The sequence below is a fragment of the Mesoplodon bidens genome (assembly GCF_964165515.1).
Source record: "Mesoplodon bidens genome assembly, chromosome: 17".
NCBI lineage: Eukaryota > Metazoa > Chordata > Mammalia > Artiodactyla > Ziphiidae > Mesoplodon > Mesoplodon bidens.
Window position 1 is genome coordinate 1,278,914 of NC_138174.1, and position 23,700 is coordinate 1,302,613.

At 41.1% G+C, this 23,700-nt stretch overlaps 1 protein-coding gene across 1 annotated transcript in view; it reads right to left on the reverse strand.

The window, feature by feature from the left end:
- XPO4 (exportin 4) overlaps positions 1-23,700 on the reverse strand; it is a 112,389-nt gene that overhangs the window by 13,121 nt on the left and 75,568 nt on the right. Inside the window, exons 11-19 of the mRNA XM_081214526.1 lie at positions 12,049-12,225; positions 11,430-11,572; positions 10,781-10,926; positions 9,753-9,930; positions 6,254-6,413; positions 5,564-5,733; positions 4,608-4,782; positions 1,384-1,677; positions 296-479 (exon numbers count right to left, since the gene is read on the reverse strand). Coding sequence (XP_081070652.1) covers positions 296-479; positions 1,384-1,677; positions 4,608-4,782; positions 5,564-5,733; positions 6,254-6,413; positions 9,753-9,930; positions 10,781-10,926; positions 11,430-11,572; positions 12,049-12,225 — 1,627 coding nt within the window. The remainder of the gene's footprint in view (positions 1-295; positions 480-1,383; positions 1,678-4,607; positions 4,783-5,563; positions 5,734-6,253; positions 6,414-9,752; positions 9,931-10,780; positions 10,927-11,429; positions 11,573-12,048; positions 12,226-23,700) is intronic.

The window sequence follows — 23,700 nt, forward strand, 5'->3', positions numbered from 1 at the left end:
CTCGCCTCTAAAATGCGTGCAACAGTGGCACCAGCCTCATGCTGCTGTGACAGGGACAGTGTCCGGCACTGGCTAGGAGCCTAGGGCAGGGAAGACACCAGCACTTTCATCTCTACCACAGGAAGGCCAAGCACACAGGGCTGTTGGTCCCGCCCGCCCCGTGGCCACGGGGACCGACTTCCACCTGTTCTGCAAATGGGACCACCTCGTGGGATGTCACATAATGAAAACACTGCTTTGCTTTAATAGAAACAAGCACGACAGCCAAGTGCAGGAGCCCTTGTGCAGGCTTTACCTGTGTCGCTGAAGTCTATGAACTCCTTGGACAGGAGGTTGGTAAGGAGCTCCATGATGAGAAGCAGGTCCTGGTACTGCTCCTCCTCCTCCGCGGTGACGTCGGCCCTCTGCCGCCCCACGTTGTTCTTGGAGTACACGCGCAGCAGGGTGAGGCACGCCTCGTACAAGTTCATGGCTTTGGACTGGGAAAAAGCAGGCAGAAATCAGGCTACTGGGGGAGCCTGGCTGGGAAACAAACATAAATACTACAGAAGTTTAAGATGTAATCTAATAAATTTACTCTGAATTCCAACAGCAGCTCTAATGCTTGTCTTAAACTATATTAAAGCGTTAACAAAAATGAAAAAGCATAAAGATTACAGTTATATTTAAAATATTAGTTTTCTAACAATAAAATTTGACACTCTTTTTGTGTGCATTTGATTGTGCCCACTAGAAAGGCAATGTAATTTTGGCAACAGAACTGCTTTACTCCTGCTGTTCAACTTCTTGTACAACGTGTATTATTTTAAGATGTAAAATGGTTTAGCACCAAGCATCAGAATACACGGCACCGGCCTAACCTGTGAACAGTGCACCTGGGACGACCTGTGTAACACTGACCAAATGTAACCTCACTTTTAAGCAGGTTCCTTTGATGTACAGCAACAACAAACACACAAATCAGGAATATCTTTGCTGAATGAATATAAAAGAACTTAGTGTATCTGAACATTCATCTGACTTACAAAACAAAGGTGCAAGCTGCCACTTAAAATGGTTAAGCCCTAGGGTTCCACCACAGAGAAATTTGTTAAAATTTTCTACCCTAATCCATTTGTTTTATCAAATATTCCTCATGTGCATGAGTTAGACAGAGTAACATATTAGCCCAAAGAAACGCCTGATTATTAACATTTTTAGGACAAGAATTTATATTCATGCAACATGCCTTCCTCTGAACTCTGAGTTCTTTTGAAAAATCTTATGGAGGCATAAAAATATTATTTCCAATAACGTTCATTCAATCTGAAGCAAAGTATCTATCATTTTGTTATAGCTATAAGGAGTTTTGATCTGGAAGGGATCAAAGTAGACCGTGCTCACCTCTCCAAGATAGCATATCTGCTTATGTGCAACTTCAACAAAAACTTCTATAATGAGATTGACAGTCTCGGGGGTATTTTTGTAAACTTCCATCAATCCAATGCAATTGGTAAGGAAGTCCATTAAGAAGTTGAAAAGGATGGCTACATTGTCAACCTGGGTAGCCTCAGCGATGCCACACAGGGCCTCCAGCGTGGCAGTGATCTCCTGCTTCACCTCCTCCTCCTGGCACATCTGCGGAAAGTTTTCCTGGTTTATCACTCTTAAGAATCGCTGCTGAAGAGGCTGAAGGACCTACAAACATACAGCGTGGGTGGATTCTTTTAAAAGTCTGAGTCACATGCTTATTTCTTCAACTTGGGTAAATATTCACCTTCCAAAACATTTCTAATTGCTGGAGGCAAAAAAGCACAAAAAACAAAAAATACCTGAACCACATGTTACAAGCCCCACTTTGAAGGTGATCCTAACTTCTGGCAAACAAATAAATAACACAGCACATGCAAAGGTGCCCACATCACCAGTCAACGGGAAAACAGAAATCAAAACCACCATGAGGTATTACCTCACATCTATCAGAATGGCCACCAAAAAGACAAGAAATAACAAGTGCTGGCGAGGGTGTGGAGGAAAGGGAACCCTCGTACACTGCTGGTGGGAACTCAAATTGGTACGGCCACTTTGGAAACAGTACAGATGTCCCTCAAAAAATTAAAAATAGAATTACCATAGGATCCAACAATTCCACCTCGCATATTTATCTGAAAAAGTGAAAACACTAATTCGAAAAGATACACGCACCCCTATGTTCATAGCAGCACTATTTACAACAGCCAGGACATGGAAGCAACCCAAGTGTCCATCGACAGATGAATGGATAAAGGAGATGTGGTACATATATACAATGGAATATTACTCAGCCATAAAAAGCAAGGAAATCGCGCCACTCATGACAACATGGATGGATCTTGAGGGCATTATGCTAAGTAAAATAAGTCAGACAGAGAAAGACAAATACTGTACGATCTCATTTATACGTGGAATCCAGGAGGGAGGAAGACAAAGATACAAACTTTCAGTTACAGGATTAATAAGTCCTGGGGATGTAACGTACATCATGATGACTATATGAGATGTAGGAAAGTGAAGAGAGAAGATTGGAGAGTTCTCATCTCAAGGGAAAAAATTCTCCTTAATTATTTTTTTTTCTTTTTCTTCTTTTGGTATCCATGAGATGACGGATGCTGTCCGTGTCACAATATATGTAAGTCAAACCATTATGCTGTACACCTTAAAGTTATACAATGATGTATGTCAATTACATCTCAGTAAAACTGAAAAAAGAAATTATTACTTATGGAAAAGAATGTAAGTGTATGCTATCATCATACTTCCTTATGTAATTTAAGTTCAAAAGAAGAAGAAAAAAAAAGACTTCCTTGGCCTTCCCTGGTGGTGCAGTGGTTGAGAGTCCGCCTGCCGATGCAGGGGACACGGGTTCGTGCCCCGGTCCGGGAAGAGCCCACATGCCGCGGAGTGGCTGGGCCCGTGAGCCATGGCCGCTGAGCCTGTGCGTCCGGAGCCTGTGCTCCACAACGGGAGAGGCCACAACAGTGAGAGGCCCGCGTACCGTAAAAAAAAAAAAAGACTTCCTCGATGCCATTCACAGGATTCTGCCACTATCTTCATCTCTTTCCCATTAACAACAAAAAAAAAGATATTTCATAAAGGGTCAGAGGGTAAATCTTTTACACTTCACAGGACATACTATTTCTGGCCCAACTATTCAATTACGATCTCATTTATACGTGCAGAAGTAGTGTACTTCTGTAGTGCAGAAGTAGCCATGGAAAAGATGTAATCGGTTAAGCATAACTGCGTTTCAATAAAACTTTATTTATAGGGACTTCCCTGGTGGTCCAGTGGCTTAAGACTCCACGTTCCCAATGCAGGGGGCCCGGGTTCGATCCCCACCCTGGTCAGGAAACTAGATCCCACATGCTGCAACTAGAAGTTCGTATGCCACAACAAAGACCCGTCGCAGCCAAATATATAAATAAATATTTTTTTAAACTTTATTTATAAAAACAGCAGGCCAGATTTGGTCTGTGGGCTGCAGTCTCCAACCTCTGTCCTACTGGGTGAAGACCAACACAAAGCTCCAGCCTGTTTTTCCCCTTCCAACTCCCCTGGGTATAAGAGTAAACAGGCATATTCATGAAGAGGATCTCTTAATTCTATTTAAAGCTGCACGTATGAAAATAAATTATTTAAACTGGAAACACATGGTCAGGCTGATTTTCATTCTGGCTCTGAAGTCACAGACTACTGCCTATTTCTGTTACTGTGCCCTTTCTCAACACTAAGGGCATCCAGTCACAGGGATTACAGGCTGGCAACCTACATGCACTGGTAACTCTTGGTTCCCAATTTAAACCTTATTATATAAGACGACGTGTCCAGGGTGGTGGCTATGGGTTGAATTACGTCCCGCCAAAACTGATGTGTTGAAGTCCGAACCCCTGGTACCTCAGAACATGACCTTATTTGGAAATAGGGCTATTTCAGAGGTAATTAGTTATTAAGATGAGGTCCTTTGGGCGGGCCCCTAACCCAGTATGACTGGTGTTCCTACAAGAAGGGGAAATTTGGAACAGACATGGGCACACAGAGCTGCAGGGGAATCAGGGTGGTGCACCCACAAGCCGAGGAAAACCGCAGACTGCCAGCAAAGCACCAGGAGCTCCGGGAAAGGCCGGGAACCCCAGGCCCTCTGTCACAGCCTCAGAAGGAACCAGCCCTGCCCACACCTTGCCCTCGGATTTCTGGCCTCCAGAACCGTGAGACAGTATATTTCCATTGTTTAATCCACTAAGTTTGCGGTATTTTGTCACAGCAGCCCCAGCAAGCCAACACGGTGGTTAATTTGCATGTCCTTGTCCAAGACAAAGGAACACGTCACGGGTTCTTCATGGAGAAGCAACACACCAGCTCAGGCTGTCATTCGCGTTGGGGAAAAGGTGTCTAAACTGCCGGCCACTCGACAGCGTTCAACGTCCTCACGCAAGCAGGTCAGCAGGTCAGACAAACCCTAAGCGCCATCCCACTCGTTAGGAGGGAAAATACCAGAAAAGCTATGTTTCCACAGACCGTCTGCGGCAACACACAGATGAAACCCCGGCAAGGCGACGCGGAAAAGCCGCCAAAGGCAGGGGAATGGTTACCTCTGTCCAGTACTGCTGCTTGGTCTCTGCGTCCATGTGAGCGAAGCCCCCCAAGACAAGAGCCTTCATCAGTGTCCTCTGCACGGGGCTGGACAAGAAGTTCAGAGGTGGGCTTCGGCTCGCAAACTGCTTGGCTAGGTTCCACCAGCTTTCACACTGGATCACCAGGTTTGCCCTGCAGGGAGAGACAAGACGCATTACTTCCTAACACTGCATGTGCACTAAGTAAACAAAGTGCAGGGCTACGGGCTTCAACTTCTGTTTAAAGTCCAGCACAGGCAACTTGGTATAGACTTTGGAGTCTTGTATTCGGACCCAATTAGCCGTTTGTCAATGTAAAGTTTATTTAATCTCTCTTAATTATCAGTTTCCCGACCTGTAAAATAAAGATAACAACAGTAATAACAGCCCTAAATTTCATGGCTGAGACTGATGAAGTGATTAAATCAGATACTACATATGAAGTGTTTGCAACAGTACCCCCAATAAACTACAAGAATCCAACAACTAGTAGCCAGCGACAGTAGTCATAACAATCACTTTCCTATGAAGTAAGAAAACTGAGAACATCTCCAGAATTTGTTGTAGAAAGCACTAAAAGTTTTACTTTGCACAGTTAAATTATTAAGTGTCAAATTATCAGTTTTTCTCATCTTTAAAGTGGGATAATACTAATGCGATAGCTGAAAATTCAAATAAGACTATTCTATATTAAAACTGTAAATTACTAAATTAAATATATATGTTACTCACAAAGATTCTTTGATGATAAGTCCTTGAACATCTACGCAATCTTCAGTCATAACATGGAAAAGCCCTGTTTGCATTTGTAACAAGACTATGATATATTTTTAAAAACACATTGCTCCAAAAACGCAGGGTCTACCTAGACCTTAGGACCGTGTAACCGTTCACCACTTGCAAAGACTCCACTGAAGTCATGCACGTCAGCTCACCTCTCCCTTCTCTCCACCAAGGTGACGAGCAGCTGCACCGTGTCATTTGCGAGGTCCTGCTCACTGCTGCACACCGAGAGGTTGCTGAGGACCTTCTGCAAGAGGTAGCCAACGATCCACTGAGAGCCCTCTGTGTCTGCTCCAAACGCTGTACTGAACGGCACGCTTATCTTCAGAGAAAACACATTTTTTAAGGTCAGAAAGAAAGATCTGCCGGAAAAAGGAAAGAAAACAAAACCAAAAAACCCCCGTAGAGAAATCAACCTGAAATTAGCACTAAATCTGAAGTACTGCTTACTTCACACCACTTTTCTAAATGTATTCATTTCCAAAGTCCAAAAAAGGACATCGTCAATCACTGACCTTTCCCAGTGGGGTTTTCCTATTAGCTTTAATTATTCTCATATTACAAACACAGTCACATATTCACACCAAATACAAAGAACATAAATTAATCGATTCCCAAACAGTGCTCTGAACTTAATATAGGTTAAAATAAGCAGAAATCACATGATATGCTCTAGGAAGAAGTTAACAAAACAGCATGCTGTCCACACAGTTTTCTCCAGTGTGGAAGATGCTCAGCTCTTACTCACATTCTGATGAGAAAATCACCAAGAAAAATGTTCTCATTTCTATAATTCCCATCCTCATAAATCCAAACGAAGTCAAACGGTTTTACATTCTGACCTGATCGTACAGTTTCTCATCCACCAGGAGATAAGTCTTTGCCCAGCGTTTTAGAAACCAAACAATATCTTTGCCCATCTGAGGGCTTAGCAGGTGCGTGAGATCTGCCCTTATTGCCCGAGACTCAACTTCTGAAACTCTGAGAACAGCAGACAACAGCCTGTAGGTACAAAAAGGAAGTCATTTATTCCTTTATCAGTTTCTTGGCTGTCTAACCATATTTTTTTCCTAAAAAGCCCTTTTCTGTTTCTCAACTCTCTGAAATTTTCTTCAAGAGGGTTGGAGACAAATGTCCCATTTTATTGCTGACCTTTCAGGAAGCAGGAGAAAAGAAAAGGAAGAGAGTCATGGCTAGACTAGTCATGGCCTCTGTTGGGCTGTGATCACACGTGCGAGTCTCAGCACTACTGTCTAAAGAGATTTTTCAGGTTCAAAACAGAGAAATGCACACAGTTAAAAGCTACTTAAAACCCATGGACACTGGTCATTTTATGGTGTGGGGACGGGTCAGTGACTTATCCAGAATGTTCTGAATATTCAGTCTTGCCTCTAAATCTGACAGTCCTATTTATTTCCTAACAAACTTGACTTTTAACGGTATTTTAAAATAAAAACGTTGCTAGAATTACCTACATAAGTGCATGTGTTGTCCTTTCTACACTACAGAATTCATACGCTGAGCAGCGTTAACACAGCACGATATGCAGACCAGTAAAAAAAAAAAAAAGGCTTTGTTCTGGGTTTGGAGGGGAGGCACAAGGGATCTATATTTAACCTGACTTTAGCTAAAAGGCAAAGAGGCAAAGGACTTAAGCGAAAGAGCCCATCATGACACCATTCTAGGAATATCGACGCGAAGGCAGGAACGCTGCTTTCATCGCTGCTCTCAGGGTGAGTGAAGCCATCTCCCTGCCGTGAAACCTCACGGGCAGTTTCAGCCCCTGACCCACTGCTACCTCCTTCCCAGCTGGCGACATCCCCCTTCTCTGACCTTCTTCTTTACACAGGTGGGTTTACGGTCTTCTTGTTTCACTACATACGCTCACTGCGCCAACAGTGCTCAAAGTTTTAAAAATGATTTTAGAGTGTATGTGAGCAAAACTAACCCAGCGATCTCACAATGCATTTTAAGTTGAAGTATCAAATTCTCCCCTTAAGAATAAACAGCTTAAAGGATGTGATCTGCAGCCCCACAGAACGTGCATTAAGCAATCACAGTAACCGTGTAAATGTATGCACTGGGATTTAATCATCCTGGAGTTCTGATACCCATCACCATCCATGTGAAAGAGAAACAAGTTTTTCCTTCACAGTTGGAAGCTTTACACTGTTTCTTTTTCTCCTTAACTTTTTATTCCTATTTCATTTCCCCACAGACTATTATCCTAATATAATAAGCTTCTTATACTTGCTTTATCGATCACACCATATACTTCTCTGAAACAAGTATGTATAGATATTAAAATATAATTTTTTAAAATTTCCAGTGATAAGACTGTGTTAAAAATGTCTTCTGGATTGAGTTATCGTTACACAACTTAGTAGTACACAATTGAGCAAAATATCACACAAATTTAAATAAATTATTAAACACATTTATTAAAAATGAAACTTTACGTACAACACAAGGAATATAGCCAATATTTTATAATAACTATAAATGGAGTATAAACTTTAAAAATTGTGAATTACTATATTCTACACCAGTAAATTACACAATATTGTAGGCCAGCTATACTGCAATTTAAAAAAATTAAAATAAATAAATAAAATGGATGTATCTTAATAAGATTAATGTGGCAGGGTTTGATTTTTCCAAATTAGTCCATGTGTTATTTAATTCCTGTTTTTCACTTCAATAGATATGAGCACTGAGAAAACACGTTCACATAAATTAATGGGAGGCGTCTTTAGAACAGTGGGGCCCCTCAAGTACGTGAAGTAAAGCTCACGCTGACGGCACCCTGTAACACCGACACAGCCCTGAGGCCTGCACACCTGGCCCTCAGGCAGCCGGCCTCCTTCCCACGGCACCGACAGTCGGCTAACAACAGCGCCATTCCCTTCCTTCCTCCCTCTCCACACGAGGAGCTTGAAAGGGGGAGCGATCTGTCTGCTCTAGAACAGTGCCTGGTACGTAGCAAGCACTCGATAGTTACTTGTCAAATGATGATTTCTTCAAGAAATGCGAACCACTTTCCTAGTAAACAAGGCCTGTCTCCCTCCGGCTGTTCAATGTCACACTCGCTCTTTGGACTGAAGGACAACGGTGACTCCTGCTGTTCCGGTCCCCACCTCAACCCTTCACAGGCTTTGCTCTCAGACACCAAAATGTTTTGCTCCCTCACTGAGACCCAAGACTGGCAAAAACTGTAAAAGCACTGAAAATACAAGGAAAGCATTCCTGAGGGTACTGCCCAGGCAACAACAGTGGCACAGAACACAACAGGACAGCAACCCTGAAGTGAACTGACTCTGCAGTTAACATTCACCATGAACCAGACCAAAGCAATTACTCCATCTAATGCTGAAAGCATCCCCAAAAGGAAGAAGTAAAACTTTTCCAATAGAGCACTGACATTGACATTGACATTTTATTGCAAATCAGAGAATGCAACAATAAAGGAAATAAATTCCCAAACATTTCCTTGATATCCACTTAACAGTTTAATTTAAAAAAAAACCATATTTTCTCTTGCACAGGTTTAAATGGTATCTATGTTACTTTGCATTAAAATAAAAAGAACGAGGGGGCAGCACCTTGTTTGCGTTCATGACTTTGCAACAGACTAAAACCAGTATTATTCTGTCAGTATGCTGTCTGCAGCCTAAATTTAAAGTTTAAGATGCTGAAACTTAAATTGCTGTTTTCAAATCCACTTTTAGGAGAATATGTAGTTCACGTTCATCCCTCCTGAACTTCACCATCAAGAATTAATGGAAGTCTTAGCACTCCTCTCAGGAAGATCACAGTGAATTCTTTCATTTGAGGCACACTGCCATCTTACAACAGGGCTCTCAAGGTTCGCACACACCCAGGACAAATATTTCTACTTTATGAGAGGCCAAGAAAGCCACTGGAAAGTCATTCCAGCTTCCTGAACAATAAATACGTGTTCATGTTCACCTGGTTTCTAAGAATTTCCATTCTTGGTGCTTTCATTCAGGTGCCTGAACCCGCATGAGCACTGCTTTCTGACGGTCAAGGGGTGTGTTTGCAGGAATTAGACCAAATGTCCTTTCAAGGCCTCACTGCATCCAGAATAATCTTATACTTGTCCTCCTCGGTACTGGACACAGCTGTCAATTCCCACCAGAGTGGCACTGCTTAAATGTGCTGAGTACTTGCCATCCTTGTTTGTTTCAAGGCTTCTCCGAGTTTTGTCTTCTTTCGTGTGTCAGCTTAACAACCCGCCTGCCACTCGAGTCATCTACCCGTCAACTCAGAACTTATAAAACAGAATAAATTACAAGAGCACAGCTATAGAGGTCATATTACCTAATCACAGAATCTGTTCTGTTGTACCCTGGGATGGAAGAAGCCTTTTCTCCTGGAGATCCCAAAATTTGAAGTGTTGTATTAATGTCAACTTCAGATGAATGCTTAATGGAATATTCCATTATTTCTGGAGGTATTAGCGGAGTCTCTCCCTGAGTATCATCAGCTAAGAGGTAGCCTTCAGTTTAAAAAAAATTAAAAATGAACACTTAACAATCTACATTTAACAAATTGCACTATAAATGTTTTCAGTTTTATTTGATTTATATACACCATATAAATTGATGTAAAAGTAAATTATAAATGTTAATATGTTAATTCAAGTTTGATGAGAAGAAACTTTGTTTCTAAGATAATTAACCCTCAAAAACACAGGAAAGGACAAAGGACAAAAGTTTTATTCACCAATTTGATAATTCATACTGACATGTAGGCTTTTTACTCTGTGACCTTTTAATAATTTTCAGTACTATATTCTGTAAAGTTAATAGGAATTCTACTATTATCTTTATCAAAAGTCAATATTTGGGAATGCCTTTCCAAACATTAAGGTTGGTTTTTTTTTTTTCCTGATTATTTAAAATACAGAAACACTGACAACATGGTTACAGAAGAAGACCCTAAAGAAAAGTCAGACTGCTGGGATTTGAACTCTGGCTCCAAACATTAACACCAGTGTGACCAGGGCTGGTCTCCAAGTCTCAAGATTCTCTGCGTATAAGATGGGGTGATAATTGATAATGACAGTAATAATAACAGCAACAAGGACAACCATAATACCTACAAATAGTACTACTGCAGGGGCTACAATGAATTCCACATAGAACATGTGGTACAGAAAAGGCACTGAACACATGCCAGCCAATACTGTAAGGAAAAGCATCCAGAGCTCTGTGACATACAACAGCTGGATCCAGATCTCAAGGTCAACCCTACGTATGAACTACTGTTATTAACTCATGAAGCTTCTCTTAAGGCTGAGACTGCTCAGCTGGCAATTACATTTTACAAAGAAACAACCAACCGACCTGTAACTAAAATAAGCCAGTGGATATCTTCATACAGATCATCCAGCACCTTGCTGTCAGCAGAGCCTGAAGCAGGTGAAGCGAGGAGCTGCTGTTGCCGCCGCTGCAACTGCCCGTGGAGCCGCGTTACTCTTTCCTCTAATAAACTACAAGAAGGAAAATATCAACGGCTTCATGAAGCTCAGTAAGCAAAGACCCAGAACGACCTATTGCCACTTATTAGACAGCAGAAATTAAGATGTTAGCACAAAACACATATACAAAAATATTTATTATGTACACAATGTTCTCATGGCGCTCTAAGAATTGTGATTTATTGTTTATGACATAGAATTAAAACATCGCTTTACAAACAATCAAGGTTTATTACAACAGGCATTTGAAAACCGGTTATTCCAAGTTGTTACTCATACGGGTCCCATCACTTCTCATACCATGTTTTCCATAATCTCTCTGCCATCTATGCTGTAGTGCCTGGGCTCCAAATGGACAAGCCAAGGAACGCAATCATGAGTGTGTTTCTGTCCATTTGCTCCGTGTGCTGGGGTGCGGGGAGGGGGTGTTTACAGTCCTTAAACACTGTAAGTGCTCGCCGGGGGACTGTGAATAGACAGTGTTTGTCCATGGGGGGTCTTTGGACCGTGTGTACCTTGTCAGGAGAGGCATACAGTGTTCTGCGGCAATGCGTCCTAGCATTCCTACACTGGCTAGTTGATCGGAAAACTGGTCTCGATCATCCTCCTGAAGTTCACTTATCTCTTCTTCCTCACGAGAGGCCACTCCGTTGGCAGTCTGTTATCGATGAAAGAAATAAAGACCGAGCTGTCACGTAACCGCAACACCACACGCGAAGGGGAAGGCCGAGCAGTGCCATGCCGGCCGCCCAGGCAGGTACCCAAAAGGGGGAAACTCGAAGAGCAAGAGTGGGGGTACGGACCCCCCACTATCGCACGTAAACACAGCCCGTGCACACCTACCACCCACCTCCCACACCAGAGACTTCAACTTCTGTCACTGAAAAGATCGGACACCTTTAAGATTCACAGTCCCTCTGGATATCACCTGACAACTAGCAGGACACAGGTGGGTTACTGAAAACTAAGGAGATGAAGGTAACTACAAGCCACATCCCTCAAAACACGAACCTGTTTAGACTTTTGCTCTCCATCTTATGCTCTCAGCAAGTCCTCTGAAGGAGCTCACCTATGTTTCTAGTATTTATTATATGATGAAATAGATTGTTAATTACAATCTGGCTTAAAACTTACCAAATTCCTTGTGCCATCGGGAGCTGCTAGGTGGCACTGAATATAGGAATTGAACACTTGAACTGCGTGTTGGGTGAAAAAGCCTTTATGGAAATGCTTGTCGTCTTGGACCAGCGTCAGCCAGGACTCCAGCAGTCTGTCATATGCTTCCATGTACACCATGTCGTCTTTATCCAGCTAAGAGCAAAGGACATTCACAAGACAGATGGCCAGAGAGTAAGACCGACATCACAGCAAGCATCCCACAGCCATACAGACAGACAGGTTTACAGCTTTTCCTTGAACAAAGGTTCCCAATTATTAATCAATGATCAAGCTAACTGGGCTCGTCTTAAAATTAACTGATTAATTCAAACATTGCAGTAAATATGTGTAGGCTTTTTATTAAACTTTCTAAAATCTTTCTAACTTAATCTAAATTCTTAGGCAAACAAGAATTAATGTTTATTTCTGTAAAAGACTAGCCATTTAGCGCTTTGCAGATCATGTGTTTTTCAAACAAAAATGTTAACGTTTTTCTGTAGTCAAGATGAGAACTGTTAGAAAGTAAGATTAAATAATTTTAGAAAAACTGAAGAATGATGAGAACAGACTGGCCTAATTAGCATATTTAAGAACACACAGGGAGAGCTTCACAGATGCTCCTTGACATTTTATTAGAAACCAGGAAGGCAAGGATGGGCCTCACAGAAGCCGGAGGAGGGCGCCGAGGCAGGAGGACACTCGGGAAAAGCGCAGCGTGTGTGAGGACCCCCGGGGAAGCCCTGCGGACGGCGAGCAGATGGACCGGAAGGGGCCAGGCCTGGATGCGACCACCATGTACAGGCTGGGCCCTAACACAGCTTCAGAGCAAAGGATTCCGCCACTTGAGGAGGAAGAGGTCACACGGAGGACGCCAGGCAGCTCTGCTCATCGTCTCACACGCCTGGAAGAATCCACGTCTGAATTCTGCCATTTGTTAGTAACGTGGTGCATCAACTTCTTCATCCACAAATTCACTAGATCGCTATTCAGTGAACCTCAGAACACTTAGGTGTCCAGCGCTGTGTTTGGTGCAAGAACATAAATAACACACCATTCATTGACGTTCAAGCTCAACCCAATGGAAAAAAGTGAGAAGCAAGCAAAACACTTGCAGAAAATACACTACAGGCCACAAGAGATAAGCAGACACCCCGGGGTCAGTTTTGAATGATGGCGTCTCTCGTAAGTAATTTGCTAAAAATAAAGGGGCAGAGCCTGCGAGCTATGTATCCGACCTTAAGGTTTTGTTTCGCACAATCCAGTTTCTGATGTTCTGTTAACAGGTAGCGAACCAGGAACCACGAACACGAAAGGTCTACAGCTCTGGTCTACAACGTGCTCTCCTGGCTTCCAAAGCAGACAGGCCTCAGCCTACAAATACACCAACTCCAGAACCTCCATCAGAGAACGCCACCCCAAACTGTTATTGCAGCAATTTGTCAATGACTCAAAAAAGAAAGTAATGGGAGATCTATTTCTAGTATTCCAGAGTAATAATAAGCTGGACCATCAGAATACCACCTCCAGGTGAGAATACACAAGCACCTAAGGAACTGCTTCCAGTGAATGGTGTTTTATGTCTTTTGCTTTTATTAGCCCACGGAATACAAAGAAAAATTGTCATATTCTGCATCAAATGAACCTTTAAATTTTTAAAAACTATTTAAAAGTGGGGCTTCCCTGGTGGCACAGTGGTTGAGAGTCCGCCTGCCGATGCAGGGGACACGGGTTTGTGCCCCGGTCTGGGAAGATCCCACATGTCACTGAGTGGCCAGGCCCGTGAGCCATGGCCGCTGAGCCTGCATGTCCAGAGCCTGTGCTCCGCAATGGGAGAGGCCACAGCAGTGAGAGGTCCGCGTACCACAAAAAAAATAAATAAATAAAAATAAAAATAAAAATAAAAATATTTAGAAGTAATTTTGTGGGGACTTCCCTGGTGGCGCAGTGGTTGAGAATTCGCCTGCCAATGCAGGGGACACAGGTCCGATCCCTGGTCTGGTAAGATCCCACATGCTGCGGAGCAGCTAAGCCCGTGCACCACAACTACTGAGCCTGCGCACCACAACTACTGAGCCCGCGTGCTGCAACTACTGAAGCCCGTGCACCTAGAGCCGTGCTCCGCAACAAGAGAAGCCACCACAATGAGAAGCCCGTGCACTGCAACGAAGACCCAACATAGCCAAGCATAAATAAATAATTTTTAAAGTAATTTTGTGAAAACTTTACATAAGACTAAAGGGAAAGTGAAAAAAACTTCACAGATAATTTTATTAAGAATTTTAAAATAGCAAACCCAAATTTTATTCCTATTTTTCTGGCCTTGAAAGTGTTTATACTGAAAACAGGCAACATTCTTTGAATGTAACTAACTAGGATATGTTCACGTTGTGAATACTGGACTCTTACTATTACCTGTGGTGTTTGTGTCCTACAAACTCCCCGCAAACACTGAATTAGCTAATACTCTGGTCACTGCAGTTTTCATCAGGCGCAGGTGGAGAGGTCAATAACCACCTTGTTTATGTGTGCTTCTGTGTACAGACACCTTATTTCACATGCACTGCTGATTCATGGCTAGCAGCCTGTCCAACAAAGCTCATCTAACACCCACATTTTCTCCCTAAGGGTCACCCCACCCTCCCTGCACTTGGGCACAACACCTGGAGGTCATGGGAAACAGCAAAATCATCTCATCAGTCATTGCACTGCAAGAACTTCAAATTTTGTGACAGAATTTTGGAAAACGCTGTTTCACACAAAAATGCGAAAAATGAAGCACTGGAGACAGTGAGAAGGACACCTGTTTATGGTGTGAGGGTGAAAACAACAAGGCAGAGCGCGACTACCCGGCTTGACCCCTGCTGGGAACAAGCAAGCCGGCGGATCACACTTTTCGTCACTCTTTGCACACACATGTCCACGAATAATCATGAAAAGTTCCACAAGTGCTGATTTTGGGGTTGCAAAGGATTTTTAGCAAGGAAGTGAATTTGTAAATATGGAATCCACAGATGATGAGGACCAACTGTACTTGCAAAATCTAACTCTAGGAGGTTCTAACTCACTACCAATGCTGGCTCTGCTCGCTCATGTACCATCAAAATGCTTTACACTTTTAAAAACTTTGACAGCTCATAATTTTGTTGAAGGACAGCCATATTCCTGGTTCCATAAATGCAGTAACATATTCATTTTTATAAATACCAATAAAAATGATCAATTCAACCAATATTTTTCATTACATCATTTATTTCCTTCCAACCCCTTTTGTAAATACTGCTTTCACCATCAATACAATTACAAACCATATTAAGTAAATGCTGTTGCATGAACATCAAAAAAGATACAGAAATACTGTCAATATCCTTTAGTAAACTCTAAACTCACAAAGTACTGGGTGAAGGTTTTCCATGGAATCACTGACCGGATAGGAATGCCATATTTTCGTTTTGTCCTTGGAAATATACTGTTTGCTCATAAATTATTGAGTTTGAGAAAACTGATCACCTACAACTCGGGCTCGGATTTTACTTATACTATCAAGTTTACCACCATCAGTACAGCTCAGACTGCTGCTGTCCCTTTACATTCACCTTCTGATTTGTTTTATCACGGAAACATCTTATTCTGACAACTTCCTTTTCTTTGTTACTACGGGCAGAAAATGAAAAATTCTGAATTTCAAATAGCATCCAATGAAATGTTAAAAACAACAAGTAACAACAAAACGTAAAACATGGTTACCTCAAGACTTCTTAAAAGTCTGTGCTATATTTTGGAAAATGCAATTAGAAAACTGAAAAATAATGAAGAGCAGCCATTTATTCTATTTGTGGGGGTTCATTTCACTACTATACCATCCTTGTAGGTGACTCTATCGTTCCTCCATTTTCTTATTCTTTTAGTCTCTCTTTTATTATGGATGGGAGGTGATGAGTAATGGTGAAATACTTCCTAAGATCAGGAAATAGCAAAATGCTTCAAGATATGCAAGAAATCAGATCACTAAAAATCCATAATGTGTTTTAGGTTTACACTAAGATAATTACATGGTAATAAACGTTCTTTTCATTCTGAAGTCTCTAAGAAAGAATAAAAGTCATGAAAAACAGACATTTTAAAATAGTTAGGGGCTTCCCTGGCGGCGCAGTTAGGGGCTTCCCATCGGCCTGCCGATGCAGGGGGCACGGGTTCGTGCCTGGGTCCGGGAAGATCCCACATGCCGCAGAGCGGCTGGGCCCATGAGCCATGGCCGCTGAGCCTGCGCGTCCGGAGCCTGTGCTCCGCAACGGGAGAGGCCACAACAGTGAGAGGCCCGCGTACCGAAAAAAAAAAAAAAAAAAATAGAACTGTTCAAAAACGAAACTCAAAAACTAGACCCTGGTGGTATACTGAGGGTTAAACAAAACAATGTTGTAAGAAAGAGCCAAATAAAACCTGTTCAAGCATCATCTGTTGTCATGGGATTGAGGATTCCATATTATTCACTATATGAAGCTTTGCAAGAGATTTTTTCTTTTTTCTTTTTACTTATTATTCGGAAACATTCCTCTGAGAAGCAGGTGTGCTTCCTCTTTTTGCATGAGATCCTCCTAAGGAACTGTATCTTCAGACCCTTCTAAAAAGTCAAACTTGTATGTACAGATATTACAGCCTGAATATCACGACTGCTCTTTTTCTCTAGGCTTGACTTTCTACTCTGTCTTTGGCAAGCTCTGAAAAGATTATTTCATTCTAAATGTTCTTCTTTTTTTTTTTTTTTTGGTACGCGGGCCTCTCACTGTTGTGGCCTCTCCCCTTGCGGAGCACAGGCTCCGGACGCGCAGGCTCAGCGGCCATGGCTCACGGGCCCAGCCGCTCCGCGGCATATGGGATCCTCCCGGACCGGGGCACGAACCCGTATCCCCTGCATCGGCAGGCGGACTCTCAACCACTGCGCCACCAGGGAGGCCCTAAATGTTCTTTTTATAATAAGCCATCAGAAATTTTGCATGAAACAAAAAATTATAAAAAAATTAAATAATCTCTATTATAGTTTTCACGACTATGCTTATTACCCTTTGTTCTATCTCTCTAGGACACATCCACTCTTTTAAAGGCTGCCCGATTCATGGAAGAGCAGCTGTGAAAGGTAGCCTTACCTAGACCAAGACACCATTTGAGGGGTTAACTGAAAATGGAACTGATTTAAGAATGTCTACTTAACAGGAGAGTCACTCGGTGATTTGTGTATGAGAGTATTTGCTGCAGCATTACTGAAAACAGTACAAATAACTTTATTGAACCATTCACTGCACGATTCCCCTAATTTTTTACATTAAAAACATAACTTCTAACACCAATTAATGACATAAAATTATCATAATATAAAGGTATTATATAGGTCTACGTGTGAATAAACAGATGCCAAGAAAATAATAAATGATGGATTATTGGAGAATTTTAACTTCATGCACTGTTTGAGTTATTTTCACCAATGAGCATATACCATTTTCACATTTAAACTGTATTCTGAAATATTAGGAACAAAATTACAAGAAATAGATATATTCCACTCTAATAAATGTATTACTAGAAAAATGTATCTTTATATTTGGATCAAGGAAAAAAAGAAAAAAGAAAAAAGAAAACCTGAATACTCCCATAACTAACTGTTGAAACTTTTTAGTTTAAATTTTCCCCCCAAAGAAAATACCAGGCTTAGTAAATTTATACGTGAGATCTACTGAACTAGCAAAAAACAAAACAAAAACAACCAACCTTATACAAACTGATCCACAGAGAGAGGAAAAGAGAATGAGCTGGACGGTGATCCAGTAAGTGCTATAACCCTGATACCAAACAAACCCAGCCGTTCACAACGGCCATGACACATGCTCAAGCTGGGTTGACCCCAGAAATGCAGGGGCAATTTTAAGATTAGAAACGTTATGAAACCAATTTATCACACCAACGGATTAAGTAGAAACACAGTTAATAATATTCAATACTCAGTCATGTTGCGGTTCTGATAAAGGAGAGCTCAAAAACCTTTAGTAAACGTTACTCCTAATGATGAACCAGAAAAGATTTCTATTACCACTTGTATTCAACACTGCACTGTAAGAAAAAGAAACGTATCATATGATAAGCATCAGAAATACAAATTGTGACGACTGAAAAGACTAAAAAGCTTCTAAAGACAAGTTTTTAGAATCAATAAGAATTTTGAAAAAGTAGTAAATATCAGATCAACATACAAACGCCAACTTCACTTCTCTATGCCAGCAGCAATCTCAAAAATTAGGCTTACAAAAGATACTATTTATAACAGCAACAAATATAAAAGGTACTAAAGAAAATTTTAGACCTAAATTAGTATAAGTACCACATTTATGGATAGAGTTAATACAATAGAGATGTCCATTCTTCACTAAAGAATCCCTAAAATCCCAGGCACAATCCAATCTGAAAAACTGACAAAATTTATATAGAAGAATAAAAAGCCAAATACGTTCAAATTCCTTCTGAAAATCTGGGATGGGAGGGGGATGGGAATTGACATCCCCTTAAAACAAAGCAAAACAGGGCTTCCCTGATGGAGCAGTGGGGGCACAGGTTTGAGCCCTGATCCGGGAAGATCCCACATGCCACAGAGCAACTAAGTCCCTGCACCACAATGACTGAGCCTGCACTCTAGAGCCCGTGAGCCACAACTACTGAAGCCCACGCACCGCAATGAAGACCCAATGCAGCCATCAATCAATCAATCAATCAATAAAAAACAAAGCAAAACATAGGTGCAAAACTAGACTAACTGACCAATGGAAGTGATTAGAGAGCTCAGGAAGGAACCACTAATATGTGAACACTAGATATATGACACCAATAGTCCTACAAATAATTGAGAAATGAAGGGCTATTCGGTGAATGTTGCTGGCAGCAAAGGAAACCAGCAACAAAGCAAAAAGACAACCTAACAAATGGGGAAAAAATATTTGCAAACCATATATTTGATAAGGGGTTAATATCCAAAATATATAAGAAACTCTTGCCACTCAAAAATAAAATAAATTAAATTAAAAACCCAACAAAATAAAAGCAAAAAGAAAAACACATTAAAGAAACAGATTAAGAATATGATTAAGGCTGGGAGATCAAGATGGCAGAAGGGAAGAATGTGGAGCTCACCCCCTCCCGTAAAACTACATCTACATGTGGAAGAATTCTCACAGAATACCCACTGAATGCTGACAAAAGACCTCATACAACCAAAACTGGAAGAAAGATCATCACGTAGCTAGGCAGGACAAAAAGGAAAAAAAAAAAAAAAGGAATTGGGGTGGGACCTGTGCCTCTGGGAGGGAGCTCTGAAAAAGGAAAGGTGCCCTCACCCTGGGAAGCCCCTTCACCAGCTGTGAGATGAGCAGGACACACAGGGAGCTTCAGAGACTCGGAGAGCACAGCAGGTGGACTGCGGCAGGCAGGACAGAGAGACGTGCAGAGGGTCCTGGCCATCTCCCTTGCACTCCCCAGTCCTAGATGCATCTGCTGGTGCGGGCAGGGACTGGGGGCTGAACTCGGGCTTCAGAGGACACATGCAGGGGGAGGACTGGGGTTGGCTGCGTGGAGACAGCCTAAAGGGGCTGAAGTGTAGTCCAAGCCACAACCAGGGGTGTGTGCAGGAATGAGCCCAAGTCCACCACAAAAGCCCCATTGTTAGTGCCCATGAAGGGTGGGCCAAGGCCACCACAGAAACTTCATAAACTGATGAATGAATTCCGCAAGGTAGCAGGATACGAGGTTAACATGCAGAAATGGCTGCATTTCTTTACACTAATAATGAAATATCAGAAAGGGAAAGTAAAAAAATAATCCCTTTTAAAATCACAAAAAAATAAAATACTTAGGAATAAACCTGGCCAAGGAGGTGAAAGACTTATATGCTGAGAACTATAAAAAGTTGATAAAGGAAACTGAAGATGGTACAAAGAAATGCAAAGACATCCCATCCTCTTGTACTGGAAGAATTAATATTGTTAAAATGGCCATACTACCCAAAAAAATCTACAGATTTAATGCAATCCCCACCAAACTACCCATGACATTTTTCACAGAACTAGAATAAATAATCCTAAAATTTATATGGAACCACAAAAGATCCAGGATTGCCAAAGCAATTTTGAGGAAAAAGAACAAATCTGGAGGCATAACCCACCCAGACTTCAGACAATACTACAAAGCTACAGTAATCAAAATAGTGTGGTACTGGCACAAAAACAGACATATGGATTAATGGAACAGAATAGAGAGCCCAGAAATAAACTAACTACGGTCAATTAATCTTCAACAAAGGAGGCAAAAATATACAATGGGAGAAAGAGTCAGCAGTGGTGCTGGGAAAGTTGGACAGCTGCATGTAAATTACTGAAGTTAGAACACACCCTCACACCATGCACAAAAATGAACTCAAAATGGCTTAAAGACTTAAATATAAGACATGATGCCATAAAACTCCTAGAAGAGAGCATAGACAAAAAAACATTCTCTGAGATAAATCATAGCAAAGTTTTCTTAGGTCAGTCTCCCAAGGCAGTAAAAATAAAAGCAAAAATAAACAAATGGGACCTAATCAAACTTGTAAGCTTTTGCACAGCACAGGAAACCATAAGCAGAACAAAAAGACAACCTACTGACTGGGAGAAAATATTTGCAAATGATGCAGCTGACAAGGGTTTAGTTTCCAAAATATACACAAAGATCAAACAAGTTAGTAACAAAAAAACAAACAACCCAATCAAAAAAAGTGAGCAGAAGACCTAAATAGTCATTTCTCCAAAGAAGACACACAGATGGCCAACAGGCACATGAGAAGATGCTCAACATCGCTAATTATAAGAGAAATGCAAATCAAAACTACAGTGAGGTATCACCTCACACCCGTCAGAACGGCCATCCTTAAAAATTTTGCAGGGACTTCCCTGGTGTCGCAGCGGTTAAGAATCCGCCTGCCAATGCAGGGGACACAGGTTAGATCCCTGGTGTGGGAAGATCCCATATGCCGCAGAGCAACTTAGCCCCAACGCAGCCAAAAAAAAAAAAAAGATGTAAATGAACTTATTTACAAAGCAGAAACAGACTCACAGACATAGAAAACAAACTTAAGGTTACCAAAGGGGAGAGGGAGGGAGGGAGGGTTAAATTAGGAGTCTGGGATTAGCAGATACAAACTACTATAAATAAAATAGATAAACAACAAGGTCCTATTGTATAGCACAAAGAACTATATCCAATATCTTGTAATAAACCATAAAGGAAAAGAACATATATATATTCAGATATATATATCTGAATCACTTTGGTGGATACCAGAAACTAACACAACATTGTAAATCAACTATACTTCAATTAAAAAAAGAAAAAAGAATCTGATTAAAACCTGGGCAGAGCCCCCAAATAGACATTTTTCCAAAAAAGATGTACAAATGGCCAACACGTACATGAAAGATGCTTAACGTTACTAATCATCAGGAAAATGCAAATAAAAACCACAAGGAGATTATCACCTCACACCTCTTAGAATGGCCACCATCAAAAAGATAAGCGATAACAAGCATCAGTGACAATATGGAGAAAAGAGAACCATTGTGCATTGTTGGTGGGACTGAAACTGGTGCAGCCACTGTGGAAAACAGTATGGAGGCTCTTCAAAAAATTAAAAACAGAACTGCCATATGATCCAGCAATTCCGCTTCAGAGTATTTTCCAAAGGAGACAAAAACACTAACTCCAAAAGATATATGCACTCCCATGTTCATAGCATCATTATTTACAATAGCCAAGACATGGAAACAACCTAAGTGTCAATGGATGGATGAATGAATAAAGATACTGTGGTACACATAACAATGAAATATTATTCAGCCATAAAAAAAGAGGAAATCCCACCATGTTTTGTGACAACATGGATGGATCTTGAGGGCATTACGCTAAGTGAAGGAATCAAACAGAAAGACAAATGCTATATGGAATCTTAACAGATCAGATTTGGGGTTACCAGAGGTGGGGTATCGGGGGAGGGAAATTGGAGGAATGTGGTCAAAAGTTACAAACTTCCAGTCATATGATAATTAAGTTCTGGGAATGTAACGCACACATGGTGACTACAGCTAACACTGCTGTGTGGTGTACAGGAAAGTGTTCAGAGAGAAGATCTTAACAGTTCTCATCACAAGGAAAAAATTTTATTCTTTTCTTTTTATTGTGTCTATGAGATAATGAATGTTAATTAAACCTATTGTGATAATCATTTCACAATACATATAAACCAAACTATAGATGTGTAAATCAAAATTATGCTGTACACCTTAAACTTATATGGTGATCTATGTGAATCATTTCTTAGTAAAACTGGCGGCAAAAAAAGAAAAGGAAACAGAAATATAAATGAATGAATGAATGTATGTATATATGCTGCTGAAAAAACCTGTTATCCATATGGGAAAAAGTAAAATGGGATCCCTACTTGATACCATATTCGAAAGTAAATTCTAAGATGGCAATGTCATGAAAGGCAAACCTTTAAATCATTTAGAAGAAAACACTGGAAGGGTAGGTGTCTGAAGCAGGAAACTAATAAAACAAATTATAAAAGAAATGTCAATAAGTTCATTTGACAATGACAACTACACTAAGATGAAGAACATTTGTTCATCAAAAGATACCATCAAGTCTAGGGACTTCCCTGGTGGTCCACTGGGTAAGACTCCACGCTCCTAATGCAGGGGAACGGGGTTCAATACCTGGTTGGAGAACTAGATCCCACATGCATGCCACAACTAACAGTCCACATGCCACAACTAAACGATCCCGCAACTAAGACACAGCACAGCCAAAATAAATAAATAAATATTTAAAAAGAAAAAAAATACCATTGAGTCTAAATGCAATATGGTATGATATAACTGGATCCTTGAACAGAAAAAGAACATGGTTGGAAAAATGGTTACACCCAAATAAAGCCTACATATTACCTAATAAAAATGCACCCATGTTGGGACTTCCCTGGTGGCACAGTGGTTAAGAATCCACCTGCCAATGCAGGGGACACAGGTTAGAGCCCTTGTCCAAGAAGATCCCACATTCCATGGAGCAACTAACCCCGTGTGCCACAACTACTGAGCCTGCGCTCTAAAGCCTGCGAGCCACAACTACTGAGCACGTGTGCCACAACTACTGAAGCCCGCATGCCTAGAGCCCATGCTCCACAACAAGAGAAGCCACCACAATGAGAAGCCTGTGCACCGCAACACAGAGTAGCCCCCGCTCGCCACAACTAGAGAAAGCCCGCACACAGCAATGAAGACCCAACCCAGCCAAAAATAAATAGATAAATAAATAAATTTGTTTTAAAAAATGCACCAATGTTAATCTCTTAGTTTTAATAAATGTACCATGGCTATACAAGATGGTAATATTAGGGGAAACTAGGTATATGGGAATACCATATTAGCTTTGCAACTTTTCTGTAAATCTAAAAGTATTCCAAATTTAAAAAAAGATACCATAAAGTGAAAAGAGGAGCCACAAAACTAGGAGATCTGCAATACAAATAAACCAATAGAAATTAGTGTGCAGAATATATAAAGA